Source organism: Erinaceus europaeus, chromosome 9, assembly GCF_950295315.1.
Source record: "Erinaceus europaeus chromosome 9, mEriEur2.1, whole genome shotgun sequence".
In the NCBI taxonomy this organism is placed as follows: domain Eukaryota; kingdom Metazoa; phylum Chordata; class Mammalia; order Eulipotyphla; family Erinaceidae; genus Erinaceus; species Erinaceus europaeus.
Genome location: NC_080170.1, coordinates 10082500 through 10103523, shown reverse-complemented (window position 1 = coordinate 10103523; position 21024 = coordinate 10082500). Strand labels below are relative to the sequence as shown.

General features: G+C 48.5%; 1 protein-coding gene across 2 annotated transcripts in view; it reads right to left on the bottom strand.

Annotated features, from left to right (window-relative positions):
- CDHR2 (cadherin related family member 2) overlaps positions 1-13566 on the bottom strand; it is a 40306-nt gene extending 26740 nt beyond the window's left edge. For both annotated transcript variants that reach the window (XM_016188683.2, XM_060197195.1), the window contains exons 1-4: positions 13490-13566; positions 1816-1882; positions 1524-1595; positions 46-188 (exon numbers count right to left, since the gene is read on the bottom strand). In XM_016188683.2, the coding sequence (XP_016044169.2) occupies positions 46-188; positions 1524-1595; positions 1816-1867 (267 nt within the window). In that variant the 5' untranslated portion in view covers positions 1868-1882; positions 13490-13566. The remainder of the gene's footprint in view (positions 1-45; positions 189-1523; positions 1596-1815; positions 1883-13489) is intronic.
- Positions 13567-21024: the final 7458 nt, after the last annotated feature.

The following is a 21024-nucleotide window of genomic DNA, read 5'->3' as shown; positions in this document are numbered from 1 at the left end:
CTCCTGTTCCACCCCACCCCACCCCACACCCCCAGCCACTGTTACCCCATCGGAGTCCAGAGGGCTGGCAATCTTCACTTGCCCAGTGCTGGAGTTGACTGAAAAGAAGTAGGCATAGGTGCCACTAATCCCATACGTCAGACTGTCTCCATCTCTGTCCTCAGCGACCAGCCAGAAGGCCTCATCCCCTGGAGATGCAGGAATAGTCACGGGGGCCAGAGAGCGGCTCACCAGGTAGAAAGCATGCCTTACCTGGGTTGACAGCTGCAGGGACATCACCAAACAGACTGCCTGATGGTGGAACAGTGCCCTGGTGTCTCTCCCTCTCTCTCTCTCCTCTGCTCTGTCTCCTCCACTCTCCTCCTTCCTTCATCTCTCCTCCCCCCACTCTCTGTCTCTTCCTCTGTCCTCTTTATCTCTTCCTTCTCTCTCTTTGGAATCCATAGAATTAAAAAATTAGACCAGAGAGACTGCCCAGTGAGGCTGGGCAGAGGTGCAACTCACGCTTCATTCCCCAATTCTGCATTTAAAAAAAATCACTCAGTACCCCCCTAACACTTCCTCTCCACTATTCCAAGCTTTGGGTCCATGATTGCTCAACAATTTGTTTGGCTTTGTATGTTAACTCTCTTTTTAGTCACCAGGTTCCAGATGCCATCAGGATACTAGCCAGGCTTCCCTGGATTGAAGACACCACCAATGTGTCCTGGAGCTCAGCTTCCCCAGAGACCCACCCTACTAGGGAAAGAGAGAGGCAGACTGGGAGTATGGACCGACCAGTCAACGCCCATGTTCAGCGGGGAAGCAATTACAGAAGCCAGACCTTCCACCTTCTGCAACCCACAATGACCCTGGGTCCATGCTCCCAGAGGGATAGAGAATGGGAAAGCTACTGGGAAGGGGGTGGGATATGGAGATTGGGTGGTGGGAATTGTGTGGAGTTGTACCCCTCCTACCCTATGGTTTTGTTAATTAATCCTTTCTTAAATAAAAAAATAAATAAATTTAAAAAAATCACTCAGGGGCAGGGTAGTGACACACCTGGTTGGGCACAGGTTACATGCACAAAGGCTCAGGTTCAAGGCCCCAGTCTCCACCCGGGGGAGGGGCGCTTCATGAGAGGTGAAGCAATGTTGTGGGTGTCCCTCTGTCTCTCCATCTCCACTCCCCCCTCAGTTTCTCTCTGTCCCTGTTAAAAATTTTAAAAAGAAGGGAGAAAAAAGAGGGGGCACCAGGAGTGGTGGATTGGAAGTGTAGGCACCGAACCCCAGTGATAATCCTGTGGTGGCAATACAATCTAAAAACAAGTCAGCAGTGGAAGATGAATGAGGGAGGGAGGGGCAGGAGAAGTAAAGGCAGAAGACACCTTCTTCTTGGGGAAGAGATGGGGCAGAGGGAACATCTGTGAAGAGGGTCTCGAGGCTGTCCCATGGCGTGAGGGCGCTGGACCCAACAGCTTAAGAGCAGACCTTGGAGCTGGGGGTGGGGGGCTGGCAGGGCTGCGTATGGTGAAGGTCACTCACCCACCGGGAGGTCTTCGGGCAGAGTCACCGTTGACATGTTGGCCGGGAATGTGGGGGCCATGTTGGCTGCCACTGAGAGGACACAGAGCTGACACAGACAGACAGACCCCAAAGACACACTGCCCCCCATCTGCCCACAGCCAGCCTTGCACCCAACTCCTCTGCCTGGGTCTGGGGGAGGCCTTACAAGGTCCCCCAGACACTCACAAGGCTGATGAGAGGCCATCCAGCCTTCTGGGGGGACCCTGCCAGGAGCCCCCAGGTTAGTGTTATAGAGGGGAGGGGTGCCTACCTGGTCCCACAAGGACAAGAAGCCCGAGGCAGGACAGCCACAGCCTCGCCATCACGTCTGAAGGGACCTGGGTGGGGGGAGTAGAGTCAGGTATCAGGGAAGGGGCACTGTCCCCAGGCCTCCTGCTTCATCAGAACCCCAAGTCTGGGTCTGACCCAGCCCAACCACCCCCTCCTCCCAGGGCTCCCCCATAGACCCTGTCACCTTCTGCTTATCTTCCATGGGATTTGGAGTTGGGGGGGGGGGCGTAGGGAAGCTGAACCCAACCTTGGACTTGACCCCTGTGTGGGGCAGGCAAGGTTGTCACAGTGAGGTGGTAACTGGGGGCCTCGAAGCGGAGAGGACAGAGTATGCCCTGAGCACAGGAGCCTCGCCTCGTACCCCAGAATTCATTCCCTGACTACCACAAAATCCTGTCTGCATGAGAAGAGTCCAAGTCACAGCATCAAAGCCAGCTGGAGTGCAGGACTTGCAGGACTGGGGCTGTAGTTTCTCAAAATCCAGAAACACGTGTGCCAGAGTAGGACTGGGAGTCTGGTTTCTCTCTCCCATGTGAAATCACAGAAATAATTAAATCAATCTTAAATTAATTTTTTTAACCAGAGCACTGGTCAGATCTGGGGCCTTTGTTGCCTCAGAAGTGTAGGACTTTTTCCATAACTATTCTGCTATATACTCAGCCCAATACAAATATTTTTAAAGGAATATTTTATTTTAATAAGAAAATGTATATTAGAGAGATCAAAGCACTGCTCAGCTCTGGCTGATGGTGGTGCTGGGAATTGAACCTGGGACCTCAGAGCCTCAGGCATGTAAGTCTTTTGCGGAATCATTATGCTGTCTCCTTCAATATAAATCTTCAATATAGGGTGGAGAGTAGATAGCATAATGGTTATGCAAACAGACTCTCATGCCTGAGACTCCAAGGTCCCAGGTTCAATCCTCCACACCACCATAAGCCAGAACTGAACAGTGTTCTGATAACAAAAGCAAACAAACAAACAAACAAAAACTATAAATCTTCAATATAAATCTTTCTGAAAGAACAGAACTCATGTTGCCAGGAGGTAGCTCAATGGATAAAGCACTAGACTCTCAAGCATGAGGTTCTGAGTTCAGTCTCCAGCAACTCATGTGCCAGAGTTGTGCTCTGGGTCTCTCTCACCTCTCTATGGTAAATAAATAAAGAATGCGGTCCGGGAGGTGGCACAGTGGCTAAGGCACTAGACTCTCAAGCATGAGGTCCTGAGTTCGATCCCTGGCAGCACATGTACCAGAGTGATGTCTGGTTCTTTCTCTCTCTCCTCCTATCTTTCTCATTAATAAATAAATAAAATCTTAAATGAAAGAAAGAACGGAAAGGAAAGGAAGGAAGGAAGGAAGGAAGGAAGGAAGGAAGGAAGAAAGAAAGAAAGAAAGAAAGAAAGAAAGAAAGAAAGAAAGAAAGAAAGAGGGGACAGGTGGTGGTTCACCTGGTTAAGTACAAACACTGCAGTGAACATAGACCCAGGTTCAAGCCCCTGGTCCCCACCTGCAGGGGGAAAGCCTCATGAGTGGTGAAGCAGGGCTGCAGGTGTCTCTCTGTCTCTTCCCCTCTCTATCTTCCCCTCCCATCTCAATGTCTCTGTCTCTATCCAATAATAATAAATAAATAAAATTTTAAAGTAAGTTTTAAAAAGAAAGAAAGAATATTTATTTGGGTCTGTACACATAGTGACCGAATTCAGAGTTCAGGGTGCTCTTCTTCTTCTTCTTCTTCTTCTTCTTCTTCTTCTTCTTCTTCTTCTTCCTCTTCCTCTTCCTCTTCCTCTTCCCCTTCTCCTCCTCCTCCTCCTCCTCCTCCTCCTCCTCCTCCTCCTCCTCCTCCTCCTCCTTCTTCTTTTAATCAGAGCACTGTTCAGCTCTGGCTTATGGTGGTGTGAGGGACTGAACCTGGGATTTTGGAGCCTCAGGCATAAGAGTCATTTGCATAATCATTATGCTATCTAACCGGCCCCTCTTCCCCCTCTCAAACACCATCCATCCCTCACCCAGTCTGCAACTCTCTCTACTGCCCCTCCAGGCTCCCACAAGTCTGTGACTGTTCTGTATCTCTGTGACTCAGCCTCTCCCACCAGCTCAGGGTGACCTGAGGGTAAGATGCAGGGCTGGGTCTTCTCTTTGGTCCAAGATGGACCCAGGACTGGCCAGGTCAGCATCCTGGAAATGGCAAGACGACCACAGCGGTGAGTCACGCTACCCCAAGATCCAGCATGGAGCACCTGACGTGGGATGGAGGGGAACAACTACGTCTGTGGGATAGAGGGCCTGGGAGGCCTCCAGGCTCAGCCCAGCAGGTGATAGAGCCTCTCCAGGCCTCAGTTTCCCCATCTGTGACATGGAAATGACAGCATCCCCAAACCACAGAGTCTGCATAAAGCTTAGACAGCACACATGTAAGACGCTGGAGCCACACACAAATAGATTAAACAAACAGATTCAAATTTCATTTAAGACATCCAAGTAAGCAGAGGAATCTCATGGCTAGAAAATGACCCTTGGGGAGACTGGGAAGACAGCATAAGACTTTCATGCCTGGGCTTCAAAATCAAAGGTTCAATCCTCAGTGCCAACATAAGCTAGAACTGAGCAGGTCTGTGGAGCAGGTCTGCAGGTGTCTCTGTCTCTCTCTCTCTCTCTCTCCCCTTTGCCTCTCAACTTCTCTCTGTCCTATCAACTAAAAAAAAGAAAGAAAGAAAAAAAGGAAAAATTTGCTGCTAGGAGTAGTGTATTTCTGGTGCTGGCACAGAGCCCCAAGGACAACCCAAGTGGCAATTAAAAATAAATAACAGAAAAAAGAAAATGAAGGGGTGATTAACACAGCACAAAGTAAGGACCCACACAAGGATCCAGGTTTGAGCCACAGGCTCCCCACCTGCAGGGGAGTCGCATCACAAGCGGTGACACAGTTCTCTAGGAGTCTTTCTCTTTCCCTTTCTATCTTCCCCTCCCCTCTCAATTTCTGTCTGTCCAATCCAACAACAATGGAAAAAAGATGGCCGCCAGTACCGGTGGACTTGTAGTGCAGGCACAAGCCCCAGCAATAACCATAGAGGGGAAAAAAGAAAAGAAAAGAAAAGAAAAGAAAAGAAAAGAAAAGAAAAGAAAAGAAAAGGGAACTGGGATGGCCTGGTGCAGCGGATAAGATATCAACCTCTCAAGTAAGAATTTAATATGTCCAACTATGACACCATCCCCCATCCATCCAGACAATAACTTAGGTCACCTGCATATAGATGTCAGGCACAGGCAAAAACTAGTAGGGTCATAGGCCCCTTGGAATATGCCTAAAATAAACCTACTAGTTTTTTCCAAAATGGAGACCCCAAATTTTCGTCTCCTTTAGGTTCATGATTAGTCAACCATTTATTCTGCTTTATATCTTAACTCCTTTTCAGCCACCAGGTTCCAGATGCTACCATGATGCCAACCTGACTTCACTAGACAAATGACCTCACCAATGTTTCCTGGAGCCTACCCTCCCCAGATCCCTACCCCACTAAGGAAAGAAAGAGATAGGCTGGGAATATGGATTGACTTGTCAATGCCCATGTTCAATGGGGAAACAATTGCAGAAGCCAGACCTCCCACTTCTGCACCCCATAATGACCCTAGGTCCATACTCCCAGAAGGATAAAGAATAGAAAAGCTGGGGCTGGGTGGTGGCGCACCTGGTTAAGCGCACATGTTACAGTGCACAAGGACCCAGGTTCGAGCCCCCAGTCCCCACCTGCAAGGGAAAAGCTTTACAAGTGGTGAAGCAGTGCTGCAGGTGTGTCTCTGTCTCTCACCCTCTGTATCCCTCCTTTCCCTCTCAATTTCTGACTGCCTCTAAGATCCAATAAATAAATAAAGATAAAAATTTTTTTTTAAAGAATAGGAAAGCTATCAAGGGGTGGGGGGGATTGAATACTGAGTTCTGGTGGTGGGAATTGTGTGAAGTTGTGCCCCTCTTATCCTATGGTCTTGTCAATATTTCCATTTTATAAATAAATATTTTTAAAAAGAATTTAATATGTTAGAGTGATGCTCTGGATCCCTCAGTCTCTCTCTCTCTCTCTCTCTATCTCTATCTCTATCTCTCTGCCCTCTCACCAGTGAATACATAGTAAAAAAGAAAAAAAAGAAAAATGGTGGCAGGATACCATGTGAGTCTTGAGGTCTAGACGGTGAGGCACTGGTCTGCTCTCCTTCCTGTCTCTTGGGACACACTTGGAACTTAGCCGTCATACTGTAAGGAAGCCCAAGCAGCAACTCAAGGAAGCTCTTGCAGAGACCAAAGGCTCTGGCCTGCATCCAGTCATGCTCCCAGCTGACAGTCAACACCTGCCCAGCTAATTAGCCATGTGAGCAAGACACCCCAAAATAGACCATCCACTGCCAGATGAGTCACCCTGCTGAACCCTGCCCAACGTGCAGGTTTCTGGGCGTAATTACTGCTTGTTATGTAGCAGCAGGGATTAATGGTAGCAGACAAGGTGGGGCCTCTGAGGAGGTGAAGTGTCAGCAGAGGTCAGAGGTCATGGTGTGGGAATGTCCTGCACAGCACTTATCTCCACCTCCTCCCTCTGAAAACCTCACTGGAGTGGCAGAGAAGATTCTGGACACCAGAAAGAACTGATGGCGATGTGCGTTGTATCAAACAAAAGACAGTCAAGATGAAAGTGGGGATCACTCACAGGAAGCAAACCCAAGGCCCCAAGGAGACTGCAGAGCTGAAGATTCTAGAACCTTCTGAAAACACAGTTGGAGGGTAGCCTGAGAGCATCTTGAACATTTCTGAAGCAAAAGCAAATCATATGCACTCTGCTCCAGCTTCACAGGGCCTCCACAGACATGGTGACATGCTGGAGTTTCCACTGAAAACTGCTAGGTTTGCAGAAACAAGGCAAGCTGGTTGGCATCATACTCCTAGTGTGAAAAAGCAGGTCTGCAGGTGTCTATCTTTCTCTCCCCCTCTCTGTCTTCCCCTCCTCTCTCCATTTCTCTCTGTCCTATCCAACAACGATGACAATAATAACTACAACAATAAAACAACAAGGGCAACAAAAGGGAATAAATAAATAAAATAAAATATTTTTTTAAAATTTTAAAAAAAAGAAAATTTTTTTGAAGAAATGAAAAAAGTAAAGAAGCCATTGGGAATAGAAGGATTGTGCAGGTGCAGATCCCAAGGAATAACTCTGTGGCAAAAGAAAGAAAACAACATAGCAATAAAGTTGGGAAATAGCTCAGCAAGTAGAAACCTCAGCTATCATGCACAAGGCCTTGCATTCACTCCTCCACACTGCGTGGCAGTACCAAGGACAGCACCAGGGGGCGCTGTGAGGATGGTGGAGAGGCGCTATAGCCTCTCGCCCTCTCTCTCTCTTTTCCCATGTAGATAGACTTAAATTTTTTTTTAAGATTTTATTTATTTATTAATGAGAAAGATAAGAGAGAGAAAGAACCAGACATCACTTTGGTACATGTGCTGCCGGGGATTGAACTCAGGACCTCATGCTTGAGAGTCTAGTGCCTTAGCCACTACGCCACCTCCCGGACCACTTAAATTTTTTTTTATTATTGGGGGTTGGGCAGCGGGTTAAGCGCACATGGCACAAAATACAAGGATCCCGGTTCAAGCCCCCGGCTCCCCACCTGCAGGGGGTCACTTCACAAGTGGTGAAGCAGGTCTTCGGGTATCTTTCTCTCCTCCTCTCTGTCTTCCCTTCCTCTCTCCATTTCTCTCTGTCCTATCCAGCAACAACATCAATATCAACAATAATAATAACCACAACAATGATAAAAAACAAAGGGTAACGAAAAGAAAAATAAAAAATATTTTTTAAAAACTTTTTATCATCTTTATTTATTTATTGGATAGAGACAGCCAGAAATTGAGACCTTCCATCTCAAGATACCTATAGCATTGCTTCACCGCTTGCAAAGCTTTCCCCTTCTAGGTAGGGACCAAGTGCTCGAACCCAGATCCTTGAGCATTGTAGCATGTGCGCTCAACCAGGTGCAAAATCACCCAGCCCCTGTATATAGACTTTTTACCTTGCATTGCTCAGTAGTATCATGCATTTGTGAGGCTCTTGGTCCACTACAGGGCCCAACATCTAAATAAACAGCAGGATGGTGGTCTGGGGCATGGCACATTCTCAAGAAGTCTGCTAACTGGCGGGCTTGGGGAGAGATGGCAGAGCACAGGACTCACAAGTGTGAGGTCCTGAGATCAAGCCCCAGCACCACCTGTGCCAGAGAAATGCTCTGGTTTGTGTTTTCTCACTTGTAAATAAAAAAAAAAATTGGGAGTCGGGTGGTAGCACAGCAGGTTAAGTGAACGTGGCGCAAAGGGCAAGGACCGGCATAAAGATCCTGGTTCGAGTCCCCGGCTCCCCACCTGCAGGGGAGTCGCTTCACAAGTGTTGTAGCAGGTCTGCAGGTGTCTATCTTTCTCTCCTCCTCTCTGCCTTCCCCTTCCTCTCTCTATTTCTCTCTGTTCTATCCAACAACAACGACATCAATAGCTACAACAATAAAACAAGGGCAACAAAAGGGAATAAATAAATAAATTTTTTTTTAAAAAATTAAATATACTTTCTTTTTTAGATAAAGACAGAGAAGGCAGAGAGAAAGAAAGACAGTGAAAATGATCATGGTATGGAAGCTATCTTCAGTACAAGGGGATCAAGTTTGAATCTAAGTTGAGCACAAAATAAATTCCAAAAAAAATTTTTAAGTAAATATCGTATAGGAACGCCTACAGAGGGGAGGTTTCAGGCCCCAAGAAAGCCCATGCTTCAGCCCAGCACTCGAGAGCAGATTAGGCCCCTCTGACACCCACCCTCAGATCAGCCTCTCCTCCGCTGTCTTCTCCTGGGCTTCCACACAATCCTGCCTCTCAGCATCGAGGCATTTGACAAATGCTCAGAATGGGGCCAAAGTCCCACCCTCTAGAGTGTCCCTGGAGAACAATTTGCACAGCCTGGTGGGAGCTGCCTGGTGGCACCTCAGCAGTGAGGACACTCCAGAGCTCTAACCTCCACCTCCACCAAGGTTCCGGCTGCTGGAGGCCAGGTCTTAACTCCGCTCTTCTATTCTCGCCTTCCTCCTTGCCCTTCTGGCTCAGGGATGCATTGGATCGACCTTCTCGTGGTGCATCCCGTGAGTCCCCATTCATTGGGGAAACTGACGATCCTTCCTAGCCGACTGAATCCACATGGATCCCAGTCACTTTCAAAGCCAGCAACAAGCAGCTCCTGACAGCTTTCAACCTGACGCTGTTGACTGGCTACGGAAGAAGGGCAAACGCTAGAAGAAGAAGGGACATGGTTCTCACCCCCTATTTCCCTTTCCTTGTATACCCTACCCATTGACTGGAACTTGCTCCCAGGCCCTTTTTTTAATATATTTATTTTATTTATTTTCCCTTTTTGTTGCCTTTGTTGTTGTAGTTATTATTGTTGTTGATGGTGTCGTTGTTGGATAGGACAGAGAGAAATGAAGAGAGGAGGGGAAGACAGAGAGGGGGAGAGAAAGACAGACACCTGCAGACCTGCTTCACCACCTATGAAGCGACTCCCCTGTAGGTGGGGAGCCGAGGACTCGAACCGGATCCTTACACGGGTCCTTGTCCTTTGTGCCACATGCCCTTAACCCGCTGCGCTACCGCCCGACTCCGCTCCCAGGCCTTCAAAGCAGGTCATAGCCCCTCTCTTCTCTGAGAGCCAGGGGGATCCACCTTGGGGGCCCTCTGCTGGGCCCTTATTCCTGATGTCCTCCAGGGGCAGGAGACACACCAAGTGATATTGGGCTGGGACTGAAGGGGACCACAGGGGAGTGAAGAATCAGGGCTGGTCATCCCCAAGCAAAGGCTGAGTTGAAAGAAGAGGCTGGGGAGTCAGGAGGTAGCAGGTTAAGCGCACGTGGCACAAAGTACAAGGACCCGCGTGAGGATCCCCTATCGAGCTCCTGGGTCCCCACCTAAGGGGAGTCGCTTCACAGGCGGTGAAGCAGGTCTGCAGGTGTCTGTCTTTCTCTCCCCCTCTCTGTTTTCCCCTCCTCTCTCCATTTCTCTCTGTCCTATCCAACAACGACGATATCAACAACAATAATAACTACAACAACAATAAAAACAAGGGCAACAAAAAGGAAATAAATAAATAAATATAGAAAGAAAGAAAGAAAGGAAGAAAGGAAGGAAGGAAGGAAGAAAGAAAGAAAGAAAGAAAGAAAGAAAGAAAGAAAGAAAGAAAGAAAGAAAGAAGAGGCCGGGCCCCTCTTTCTCCTCTCTGCGTCTCAGTTGTCATCTAAAACTTAGAGGAAAATATTGGCATAAATTTCCGCATAAATTTTAAAGACATTTTCAGTGAAACGAATCCAATTACAAAGAAGACTAAGGCAAGTATAAACCTATGGGACTACATCAAATTAAAAAGCTTCTTCACAGCAAAAGAAACCACTACCCAAACCAAGAGACCCCTCACAGAATGGGAGATGATCTTTACATGCCATACATCAGATAAGAGTTTAATAACCAACATATATAAAGAGCTTTCCAGACTCAACAACAAGACAACAAATAACCCCATCCAAAAATGGGGGGAGGACTTGGACAGAATATTCACCACAGAAGAGATCCAAAAGGCCGAGAAACACATGAAAAAATGCTCCAAGTCTCTGATTGTCAGAGAAATGCAAATCAAGACAACAATGAGATATCACTTCACTCCTGTGAGAATGTCATACGTCAGAAAAGGTAACAGCAGCAAATGCTGGAGAGGGTGTGGGGTCAAAGGAACCTTCCTACACTGCTGGTGGGAATGTCAATTGGTCCAACCTCTGTGGAGAACAGTCTGGAGAACTCTCAGAAGGCTAGAAATGGACCTACCCTATGACCCTGCAATTCCTCTCCTGGGGATATATCCTAAGGAACCCAACACATCCATCCAAAAAGATCTGTGTACACATATGTTCTTGGCAGCACAATTTGTAATAGCCAAAACCTGGAAGCAACCCAGGTGTCCAACAACAGATGAGTGGCTGAGCAAGTTGTGGTCTATATACACAATGGAATACTACTCAGCTGTAAAAAATGGTGACTTCACCATTTTCAGCCGATCTTGGATGGACCTTGAAAAATTCATGTTATGTGAAATAAGTCAGAAACAGAATGATGAATATGGGATGATCTCGCTCTCAGGCAGAAGTTGAAAAACAAGATCAGTAACGAAAACACAAGTAGAACCTGAAATGTAATTGGCATATCGCACCAAAGTAAAAGACTCTGGGGTGGGTGGGTGGGGAGAATACAGGTCCATGAAGGATGATAAATGACATAGCGGGGGTTGTATTGTTAAATGGGAAACTGGGGAATGTTATGCATGAACAAACTATTGTATTTACTGTTGAATGTAAAACATTAATTCCCCAATAAAGAAATAAATTTAAAAAAAAAAAAAAAAGAATGATTTTTAACATGCTGGAGGCTGCAGATCAATTTCAAGGACTCCAAAAAAAAAAAAAAAACTGAAACTGTCAGACGTTCTAGAAACAGTTGCTTTGGTTCCAACTCCCAAGCCCTCCACATCCCATTTCCCTGCTCTCAAAAAGAAATACTGCGGGAGTCGGGCTGTAGCGCAGCGGGTTAAGCGCAGGTGGCGCAAAGCACAAAGACCGGCATAAGGATCCCGGTTCGAACCCCGGCTCCCCACCTGCAGGGGAGTCGCTTCACAGGCGGTGAAGCAGGTCTGCAGGTGTCTATCTTTCTCTCCTCCTCTCTGTCTTCCCCTCCCTCTCTCCATTTCTCTCTCTGTCCTATCCAACAACGACAACAACAATAATAACTACAACAATAAAACAACAAGGGCAACAAAAGGGAAAAAATAAATAAAATAAATATAAAAAAAAAAAAAGAAAAGTCAAAAAGAAATACTGCCTGATAATGGTTCTGCAAAAGACTTTGCTGCCTGAGGCTTTGAGGTCCCAGGTTCAAACCCCAGCGCCACCAAACGCCAGAGCTGAGCAGTGTTCTGGCTCCTCTTTTTCTCTTTCATTACAAAAAAATAATCAATAAATGGTCCTTAGAGTGCTAAGGAGATAGTAGGGCTGGAGAGACAGCATAATGGTTCTACAAAAGAATTTAATGCCTGGGGCTCCAAGGTCCCAAGTTCTATCCTCATCATCACCAAAAGCCAGACCTGAGTAGCATTCTGATATCTCTCTCTCTCCCTCTCTCTCCATCTCCCTCTCCCCCCCTCTCTCTCTATGTATATGTGTGTGTATTTTTCTCTGTATCTCTCTCATTAAAATAAATTAAGTATTTTAAAAGGATAAATAAATTCATTATTAAAAAATGCTACTTGGAGAGAGTCAGCAGGGCACTGAGGGAAAGTAGGATGGGTGACTCCGGTGTCCCCATCCCATGACACACCTGGAGAGTCTCCTCCAGCTGGAAGGGGGTTCAGTACCCCCCAAAACCCATTCTCTCCTTAAAGAGCTGCCAGCCCCAGCTCCCCACAGTCCAGGGCTCCAGGGCTTTCTAGAATCCAAAGTACTGTGGGTGGGACTCCATTCCAGCCCAGGGTCTAAAGGAGGCCAGAAGAAAGAGGTGGCCCTCCTGTCCCCAGGGGCAGGGCCGGCCGCCAACATCCACTTCTGCTCTTCTCTAAGTGTCTCCCCAGCTGTGGGCATGGCCTTGGGGGTGCAGGTGAGGAAACTGAGGCCAGCGGGACCTCAGAGAGATACCTGAGAGCAAATGGGAACCAAATCTAGGAGACTCAGGTCTGGGGGTGGGGGTCAACATGTGTACCCGTAGGGAAGACCCTCCCATGCCAGGACACAGATGGGGGGCCCTCCCCCAGGGCCCAACCCCAGGCTCCCAGCAGACAGGAAGTCAAATGACTCCGATGCAAATTCCAACATGTCACTTCCTTGCTTTGCCACCCAGGCACCTGTTGAGAAGGTGAGTCACCCCCCCCCCATTTCCATCACTGTCTCATAAGACCACTGGAACCCCTGTTTGTGCCAGAACCCCTAGCTGGCAGACACCACCTGAGTAGAGAACTGGGCCTTCCTGGTGTAGCCCATACTCACTTCCCCTGGAGCCCAGGGGACCAAGACCTGGCACTGGCCACAGCCCCCCACATCCTCCCCAACCAGCTTCTCCCTGGACTCTTACCACCACCACCACCACCCCAGTCCAAAAGGAGCAAACTGAGGCCCATAAGGATCCAGAGCCCAGGACAGAGCTGGGATCAGAACCTAGGCATTGCTGTCAGTGGGAGCCCTTGAGTCATGCCCCCCAAATTGACTGCATCCCAGCTTCCCATGAGAGGGCCCTTCCTCTCCTGGCAGGTGAACTCACTTCCCTGAAGACCTTGCCTCCCTTCCAGGTGAAACCCCCCAATGGTTCAAATGCCTCAGGAGCTGGCAGGGAAGGAACCTCAGTGGGGTGCAGGGGAGCCCCTCAGGCAGGGGGAGCCCAGGCAGGGAAGTCAGACTGGTGCTTAGCTCCAGGTTCCCTAACCTGACACCTAGCTCCTCACCTCTGCCCCCTCAGCCCACTTCATACAGCTGTGGTGGTATCCCCAACTTCACGGAGGTCCCAGGTGACTCTACCCAGCACTGGCAGAGTTGGGGTCCTTACCTGTGCCCCAGAAGGGGCCGCAGGGCGGCGGGTGGCACAGATGGGCACCGACTGAGGCGGCCTCCTCAGGCAGCAGACTTTAGCACCATCTCCGCCTCCCCAGCAATCATTAACCATGCCAGGGACCGCACCTTGGGGTGGGGGGACAGGCCCCAGGGAGAGGGGAGGGGACAGTGACTGTGAGAAGGGACAGCTGGGCCCCTCCTTTTTACAAGTGGCGGGGGGGGGGCTCCATCCACCCCCAAGCTGCATCTCATCCTGGTACCCTAGGATCCCAAGCCACCAGCTCCTTGTCCTTCCACCAGGTCCCCAGCTTGACACAGGAGTGGGGCCCCAGGCTCTGTCCCAGTTGATGGCCAGAGTGTTACCACCTCTCTCTGAACCAAGCTGACTACACACAGACCTTCCCCTGACCCCACCTGGAGGCCTGACAACGCCTTCCTCACTGGGGCCTCCTCCACTCATCCTCCCAAATGCTTCCCCTTGTCCCAGAAGCCCCTTCCCCTATGAAGCCCCCTGATGTGGGTACTGCCCCTCCACTCCTCAGGCCACAGCTTCTTGGTCTGCTTCAGTCCCGTGGCCCATGCTGGACCAATAAGAAGCAAAGGAACCCAAACAAAAGACTTTTCTGGATCAGGGAAGAGAGTAGATCCCAAATATGGGAAAAGTACATAAATATTACTAACTGTAAACCCCATCGATAGGATCTGGGGCCCATAGTCATCACAGGAGTCTGTGTAACCTCTGCATCCCTGCAGGTCTGAGCTGGCATTCTGTGGTCACGGCTAGGCACATTCCAGCTTTCTTCCTTTCTTTCTTCCTTCCTTCCTTCCTTCCTTCCTTTCTTTCTTTCTTTTTTTATTTAAGAAAGGAGACATTAACAAAACCATAGGATAGGAGGGGTACAACTCCACACAATTCCCGCCACCCAATCTCCATATCCCATCCCCTCCCCAATAGCTTTCCCATTCTCTAGCCCTCTGGGAGCATGGACCCAGGGTCATTGTGGGTTGCAGAAGGTGGAAGGTCTGGCTTCTGTAATTGCTTCCCCGCTGAACATGGGCGTTGACTGGTCGGTCCATACTCCCAGTCTGCCTCTCTCTTTCCCTAGTAGGGTGGGTCTCTGGGGAAGCACATTCCAGCTTTCTAGTCCTTTTTCCAACTATGATACCATCTCCCCCAGACAGTAGCTTAGGTCACCTGCACATTAGATGTCAAGCTCAGGCAAAAACTAGTAGGGTCATGATGCCAACCTGACTTCACTGGGCAGATGACCCCACCAATGTGTCCTGGAGTTCCCCCTCCCCAGATGCCTACCCCACTAAGGAAAGAAAGAGATAGGCTGGAAGTATGGCTCGACCTGTCAAAGCCCATGTTCAATGGGGAAACTATTACAGAAGCCAGACCCCCTACCTTCTGCATCCCATAACGATCCTAGGTCCATACTCCCAGAGGGATAAAGAATAGGAAAGCTATCAAGGGGTGGGGGGGATTGGATACAGAGTTCTGGTGGTGGGAATTTGCCGGGCTAGTATCGCCAGAGAGAGAGAGAGAGACTCTGGAACTTCTGGCTGAGCGGGAACGCAATGCAATGTCTTTTTTGATCAGAGAAAACGCATTTATATCTTTTGAAATGGAAGTGGCAGGTCGGAAAAGGAAATGGCTAGGAGAGGGGGTGGAGAGAAGAAGAAAGCGTGAAGGTAGCAAGTTCCCATCTAACCAGTGGGGATTAAACCAGTACCCTGCAGGCAGCGTGGGTCTCAGGCAAAACAATGATTATGTAAATAGACCACAGCGTTAAGCAATGCAGGGGACCTGGAGTAATGACCAACAGGAATTGTGTGGAGTTGTACCCCTCTTATCCTATGGTCTTCCATTTTATAAAAAATAAAATAAAATTTTTTCTGGGAGTTGTGAAGGAGGGTACCTTTCCCACCAGGGTGTGGAAGCTGAAGACAAAGGACTCCCCACAACTCTTCCCACCGAGAGGATGAAGCTTTCCAGGAAAGGACCTCAGACCCAGAGCTCAGGCAGAGCTGAGAGGCCACGCCCAGCCTCCTCATCATGGTGTGTGCCTGGATGCAGCCAGGCCTGAAGCCATCTCCCACCATGGCACTTTTCAGCCTTCAGAATCAATCCAGTCCTCCTTCTACCAGACTTTGTAAAGCTGGTCTCCTCACTCCAACTCCTTCAGGAGACAGGAAGTCCACTGTCCCCAAACCACCTCCCACCCTGATGAGCATCCTCGAAAATACTCATATACAACTCCTCACTTTGCGAGTGACTTGTCAACTGCTGGGAGTCCCAGCCAGCTCTTCCCCAGCAGGGAACGGGAACTGTGGGCCTGGAAATTGGCACAAGTGGCTTAATTGCCTGCACTTCATTCACACCCCGTCTCCCAGTCCCCATCTTGGCCAGCAGCTGGCCTGTTCCCACTCCGCTGGCGTTTTCTGCTTCACAGTGGGTCCTTTATTTTTTTTTCTTTTAATTTATTTCTTTATTGGGGAATTAATGTTTTACATTCAACAGTAAATATAATAGTTTGTACATGCATAACATTCCCCAGTTTCCTATTTAACAATACAACCCCCACTATGTCATTTATCATCCTTCATGGACCTGTATTCTCTCCACCTACCCACCCACCCACCCCAGAGTCTTTTACTTGGGTGTGATACGCCAATTCCATTTCAGGTTCTACTTGTATTTTCTTTTCTGATCTTGTTTTCAACTTCTGCCTGAGAGTGAGATCATCCCATATTCATCCTTCTGTTTCTGACTTATTTCACTCAACATGATTTTTTCAAGGTCCATCCAAGATCGGCTGAAAACGGTGAAGTCACCATTTTTTACAGCTGAGTAGTATTCCATTGTGTATATATACCACAACTTGCTCAGCCACTCATCTGTTGTTGGACACCTGGGTTGTTTCCAGGTTTTGGCTATTACAAATTGTGCTGCCAAAAACATATGTGTACACAGATCTTTTTGGATGGATGTGTTGGGTTCCATAGGATATATCCCCAGGAGAGGAATTGCAGGATCATAGGGTAGGTCCATTTCTAGCCTTCTGAGAGTACTCCAGACTGTTCTCCACAGAGCTTGGACCAATTTGCATTCCCACCAGCAGTGTAGGAGTGGGTCCTTTATTGTGTGTCCTGGAGTATAATTGATTTCCTCCGACTTTATACAAGACAGTATACAGCACACTGCTGGAGAGACATTTTAAAATGTGTTCTCGGGCTAGAGCAATCTCTCCCCGGATAGTACACTGGTTTGCCACGTACATGGCCAAGGTTCAAGTCCAGAACCCAGCTCTGAAGGCTTTGGTGCTCATGTGTGTGTGTGTGTGTGTGTGTGTGTGTGTCTTAGATTTTATTTATTTACTAATGAGAAAGAGGAGGAAAGAGAGAAAGAACCAGAAATCAGTCAATCACTCTGATACATGTGCTGCTGGGGACTGAACTTAGGACCTCATGCTAGAGTCTAATGCTTTGTCCACTGTGCCACCTCCCAGGCCACTGTTTCTCTCTCTCTCTCTCTCTCTCTCTCTCTCTCTCTCTCTTTTTTTAACCGGAGCACTAATCAGCTCTGGTATACAGTGGTGCAGGGCACTGAACCTGGTACTTCGAAGCCTCAGGCATGACAATCTGTTTGCAGAACCATTATGCTATCTACCCCTGCCCCTGTTACTCTCTCTTTAAAATAGATAGGTGGCCTGGGAGCTGGTGCAGCAAGTCAAGCCTTGGGTTTTCAAATATGAGATCCTGTGTTTGATTCCTGGCATTGCATGTGTCAAAGTGATGCTCTGGTTCTCTCTGTCATTAGTTAATAAATAAATCTTAAAATAAATGGATGGAATGACAGACATGTGGAGAGATAGAATGTGTTCTTGTTGTTGTTGTTGTTGTTGTTGTTGTTGTTCGCCTCCAGGGTTATCGCTGGGGCTCAGTGGCTGCACTATGAATCCACCGCTCCTGGAGGCCATTTTTGCCATTTCCCCCCATTTCATTGTCCTTGTTGTTGCCGTTGCTGTTGTTGTTGGATAGGACAGAGAGAAATCGTGAGTGGAGAGGAAGATACAGAGGGGGAGAGAAAGACAGACACCTGCAGACCTGCTTTACCACACATGAAAAGTCCCCGCCCCACGGCTGCAGCAGGGAGCCAGGAGCCGGGGGGTTTCAAACCAGAATCCTCACACAGGTCCTTGAGCTTGGAGCCCACTACAATACCGCCAGGCCTCTGATAGAATGTATTTTAAATGTTATAAATGGTGCAAAGGCAACATTAAACTACATAAAGATGGGTGACAGGGGCTTCAAAACTCCTCATGGGGCTCGTTTGCTGCTTTGCCCTTTGCGTGACCCAGAGCTGCTGAGGTGTTTCCTCCTGGGATGGCAACTGGGCCCACAGAGCCTAGCGCATGACAGTTTTCTGCATAACCATTATGCTGGATCCTCAGCTCTCCCCGGTGATTTTAATATAAAATGAGGGGCTGGGCAGTGGCATACCTCCCTGAGTGCCACTTGTTACCATGCTCAGGACCGGGGTTTAAGCCTCCAATCCCCAACTGAGAGTGCCCGCCTTGCCAGGCAGGGAGCGTTCAAGACCCAGCACCTCATGGGTGGGCCACAGCACCAGGGGCAGCTCTATTGCTGTGTCGTCTCCCTCTCTCACCATCTGTCTATCTCAATGAAAAAGCAATGCAGGTGTAGTGAAATCATACAAATGCTGAGGCCCCAATAGTCAGAAAAGACAAGAAGAAAAGACAAGTGTCTCTTGAACGGGATGGGGGGGTGGGTGGGTGGTGGCACATCTGGTTGAGCAGACATTACAATGCACAAAGACCCTGGTTCAAGCCCCTGGTCCCCACCTGTAGGGAGAAGCTTCACAAGTGATGAAGCAGGGCTGCGAGTGTCTCTCTCTCCCTTCTTTTTTTTTCCCCCTTTTGTTGTCCTTGTTTTTTTTATCATCGTTGTGGTTATTATTATTGTTGTTGTTGTTGTTACTGTTGTTGGATAGGACAGAGAAAAATGGAGAGAGGAGGGGAAGACAGAGGGGGGAGAGAAAGATAGACACCTGCAGACCTGCTTCACCGCTTGTGAAGCGACACCCCTGCAGGTGGGGAGCCGGGAGCTCGAACTGGGATCCTTCTGCTGGTCCTTGCGCTTCGTGCCGTGTGCACTTAACCCGCTGTGCTACTGCCTGACTCCCTCTCTCTCCCTTCTTATCTTCCTTTCCATCTCAGTTTCTATCTCTATCTAATAAATAAATAAAATATTAAAAAGACAGAGAAATAGGGGGTCGGGCAGTAGCGCAGTGGATTAAGTACACATGGAGCAATGCGCAATGAACAGCGTAAGGATTCTGGTTTGAGTCTCCGGCTCCCCATCTGCAGGGGGGTTCGCTTCACAAGGAGAAGCAGGCCTGCAGGCTGCCACAGACCACCACAGTGGATGAGCAGCAGGAGGGTCAGGGGTCTTGAAGGCAACCTCTCAGGTGGGTCAGGAGTCGGCGCGAGGGAGAACAGATAGACACCACACTCTATTGGAGGGTGAATCTGGACTCATTTTAATAGTGAAACTGCATTAGCTTTTATACTTTTTTCAGGTTACATTCAGGTTGCCTAAACAGCCAGCTTAGTCTTGTGGCTTTGGCAGGCTACATGTTACTCCCCTATAACTGTAAAGAATGGTACAATGCTTAGTATCGCCCTGTTCTCAGGGGAGGTCATACCCAGAATTGTTTTTGACTTTTGCAGAGGGCTATTTCTGTCATTAATCTTCTATGGGGGGGCATACAGATCTTTGCCTAGTCGTGGACCACTGCTCATCTAGGTCTGGTACAGTTTAACTATTAATCTTTCTTTGTTTCAATACATCAACTTGTACCTGGGAGGCCTCAATCTCTGCATTCTTTCTATGAAGGGCAAGTCATAACATGACTTCTTTTGTCCGTCTATGTTGACCCACCTTCCCCACTTTCATAATGTAACTTTCAAATATGCCCCTGTGTAAGGGAGAGGGGGTGCTTCTGATTCTCCATTCCAACCAGGCACTGCCAAAGTGTTATTAATCAATTGTGACAGTATAATTATTTGTAACAATAACGGGGGGAGAATGGGTCGTCCCACTCTCGTCCTTTCTGCCCAGCTTCCTTGAAGTCTGAATGCAGGTCCAGAGGAGATGACCCTGTTAGGCTCCCTGACGTTCGTGACGGGGGGGGGGGGGGGGGGGCAGCAGGTGTCTTTCTCCCCCTCACCCCCACCCCCGTCTTCCCATCCTCTCTTGATTTCTCTCTGTCCTATCCAACAACAACAGCAATAAAAATAATAATAAAGACTACATATTTACTGTCATCTGTAAAACATTAATCTCCCAATAAAATAATAATGATGACAACAAGGGCAACAACAACAAAATGGCCTCCAGGAACAGTGGGTATATAGTGCAGACACCGAGCTCCAGCGATAATCCTGGAGGCAAAAAAAAAGGAAGCAGCTAACTAAATCCCAGAGGCCACCTAACAATAAAATCTTTAAAAAGAAAAGTGATCCAGAAAGTGGCGCAGTGGATAAAGCATTGGACTCTCAAGCAGGAGGTCCTGAGTTCAATCCCTGGCAGCACATGTACCAGATGATGTCTGGTTCTTTCTCTCTCTCCTCCTATCTTTATCATTATAAATAAATAAAATCTTAAAAAAAAAAAGAGAGAGAGAAAGGAAAAAATTATATGCCTATGTCAGTGATAGTACTATAAAGCATTAACCCCCTCAATATAAATTAAATAAATACAGAGAATAAAAAAAAAAAGACAGAAATAAAGAGGAAGAGAAAGAAAGAGAGAGAGCAGGAAGAGAGAGAAAGATAGGGCAAAGCCAAGCCAAACCAAGCCAAGCCTGGACAGGTCGGTTCCATGAGACCTGAGCCCATGAGTCATGCTATTCCTCTTGGTCCTCTCCTGCCCCGTCTCTGCCTTCCTTCCTCCACTGCTGGGGCCTAGCTGGAGACAAAGGCTCCAGGCTCCAGGCTCCAGGCTCCAGGCTCCAGGCCTGAGGAGTCAGCCTTTCTCAGCCCGGCCCCAGACAAGCCCTACTCTCTCCCTCAGAGTGCTGGGCGGAGGCTCTGAGTCACCTGCCTAACCTTTGAACCACATCAGGATGAGTCTGAGTCTGATGTGAGCAGAGCATATCCGGGGCCCCTGGGTTCAGGGTTCCAGGGAGCTTGGGCATCCTGGGCCACAGGCAGCTTCAGAAGGTGGCGGCAGGTAGCCAGGCAGAGAGCAGGGGTGAGAGGCCTGCTGTGGACTCAGAAGACCGTCTCCACCACTTACCAGCCGGATTACCTGGGCAAAAGACTTGGTCTCCCTGTGCCTTGCGTCCTCATCTGTCAAATGGGGGTGGCAGCAGAACCCAACTCAGAGGCTGGTCATAGGCTTAGTGGGCCCTCACAGGAGCACCCTTGGCAGTAGCCAAGTGGTGTCATGGAAGACTGTTCACTGTGATTCGGGGGTTGGCGCACAAAGGATAAACCTTGG